The 1,885-nt window shown below is 38.2% G+C and overlaps 1 protein-coding gene across 2 annotated transcripts in view; it reads left to right on the forward strand.

Annotated features, from left to right (window-relative positions):
* LOC136826825 (techylectin-5A-like) overlaps positions 1-1,605 on the forward strand; it is a 10,150-nt gene extending 8,545 nt beyond the window's left edge. For both annotated transcript variants that reach the window (XM_067084281.1, XM_067084282.1), the window contains 3 exons: positions 84-297; positions 410-804; positions 1,057-1,605. In XM_067084281.1, the coding sequence (XP_066940382.1) occupies positions 85-297; positions 410-804; positions 1,057-1,222 (774 nt within the window). In that variant the 5' untranslated portion in view covers position 84 and the 3' untranslated portion in view covers positions 1,223-1,605. The remainder of the gene's footprint in view (positions 1-83; positions 298-409; positions 805-1,056) is intronic.
* Positions 1,606-1,885: the final 280 nt, after the last annotated feature.

Consider the following 1,885-nt stretch of genomic DNA (forward strand, 5'->3'; position numbering starts at 1 on the left):
CTACCTACAGATTAGCACACAGATCTAAGAACTTGACTCATTTGCTGCAACAGTGTCCTTATTAAATTATTTCTTTTGTACAGGATGTTCATGATGCAATGGAAAACAGCCTTAGTAGTGACAGTGGTATTAATCTTGAGTTTCGAGAAGGTTTCTGCTTTCCCAAAATCTCAGATTCTATGGTTTGACGTCGGACCACAAATTCGTAACTGCCGAGATGTACAAAGACAAGGCAACACCACTAGTGGAATCTACATGATTTTCCCTTACAAATGTTGCCCTGATGTCCCTCTTCAGGTAAAAGAATTGCAATATATCATCAGCATAAATGTGTTATAATTAGACGTTTCATTAGACTGCAAGTGTTGTTTATATCTTTGAGAGTATTTCAAATAATCTTTTCAATCAGGTCTTCTGTGACATGGAGACAGATGGTGGTGGATGGACTGTCATTCAACGTCGGGCTGACATTGAACCAAGAGAGAACTTCTATCGTACCTGGATGGAATATGCCCTTGGATTTGGTAACCTGGAGGGAGAATTCTGGTTAGGAAATGACAACATCCATGCCTTAACGGATCAGACACTGTATGAAATAAGATTCGATCTAGCTGACTTTAAGAACAATACACGATGGGCCAATTACAAGTTCTTCTATCTCCACGACCGAAGTTCGTCTTACAAACTGGAGGTTGTGGAATATAGTGGAGATGCTGGTGATTCCTTTATAGCTCACAGTGGAGCGAAGTTTTCGGCCAAAGACGTCGATAACGATGCAAATATTCCAGAAAGCTGTTCAGTTATGTAAGTTCATTGCTGTACTGCTGTGAAAATTGCTTTTGTCATTCCTTTTAATGTTTAACAGAACGATCTTGTTTTCTCTAAGTAAGTCATTTATAACTGAGTAAGAAGGTGAGACATGATAAGCAGTATTTTTACCACCAATGTCTACTAAATCTCATTTGAAAGGACCAAGGTAATAAAGTTCTCATGATTTAAGTCTTTCTGTTCTCTACTTATCTTTGGTGCTTATTAAGTTGGTATCAATATTTTCAGGTACAAAGGGGCCTGGTGGTACCAGGGATGCCATAAATCAAACCTTAATGGGAAGTATCTCTCTGGAAACCACACATCCTATGCCGACGGGGTAAACTGGCACTCATGGCTTGGTCATTACTACTCTCTTAAGAAGACAGAGATGAAAATTAGACCTGCTTATTAAGACTTGGATTTTTCGTCTTGATATATTCATCTCATGAACACATCCGAGAAACTATTACCTTTAATATTCATTTCGCTTAGCTCTTCTAACACGTGTGTGCTAAAGAACTCTCATATGGTGTCTGAAGACTAGCCGACATTAATTCACAAGAATATTCCTTTCATTTTACTAACAGTAGTGGATAAATAGCTTCTAGCAGACAGTTACACTGACAGAATAATCGCAGACGTTTCTTTTAGGATACTGACGACAAAAAATAATGTTATCCATCCTTTTCCAAAACCTGGAATATGTTACAATGTGTTATTTCTGATAATAGTAATGTTTATGGTGAAAATAATATGATGACCTGGAAACACTATCTTAATAAAAGAAGAAGAATATTTATTGATTTTCTCTTCCCTAAAACTGTCAACAGACAGCCAAGTGGTCAAATATAGTCAGGGTTGCTTTCGATTCCCAATGTCGGGAGTTCGATTCTCACTGGTGGCGAATAGCTTAGCTCTTATGGATCAGTGGTTACCGTCGACTGGAGTCGTTGGAAAGGTACTTTTTCGGGTGTTCGAGAGACTTTAGTACCATTCCATTTATCACTTTAAAAAATTCACCTTCGGTTATAGTTCCCCTTCAGGGTTGTTCCCGAAGTAGCGTGAATTGGATATT

This window comes from Macrobrachium rosenbergii, chromosome 41, assembly GCF_040412425.1.
Source record: "Macrobrachium rosenbergii isolate ZJJX-2024 chromosome 41, ASM4041242v1, whole genome shotgun sequence".
Taxonomy (NCBI): Eukaryota; Metazoa; Arthropoda; class Malacostraca; order Decapoda; family Palaemonidae; genus Macrobrachium; species Macrobrachium rosenbergii.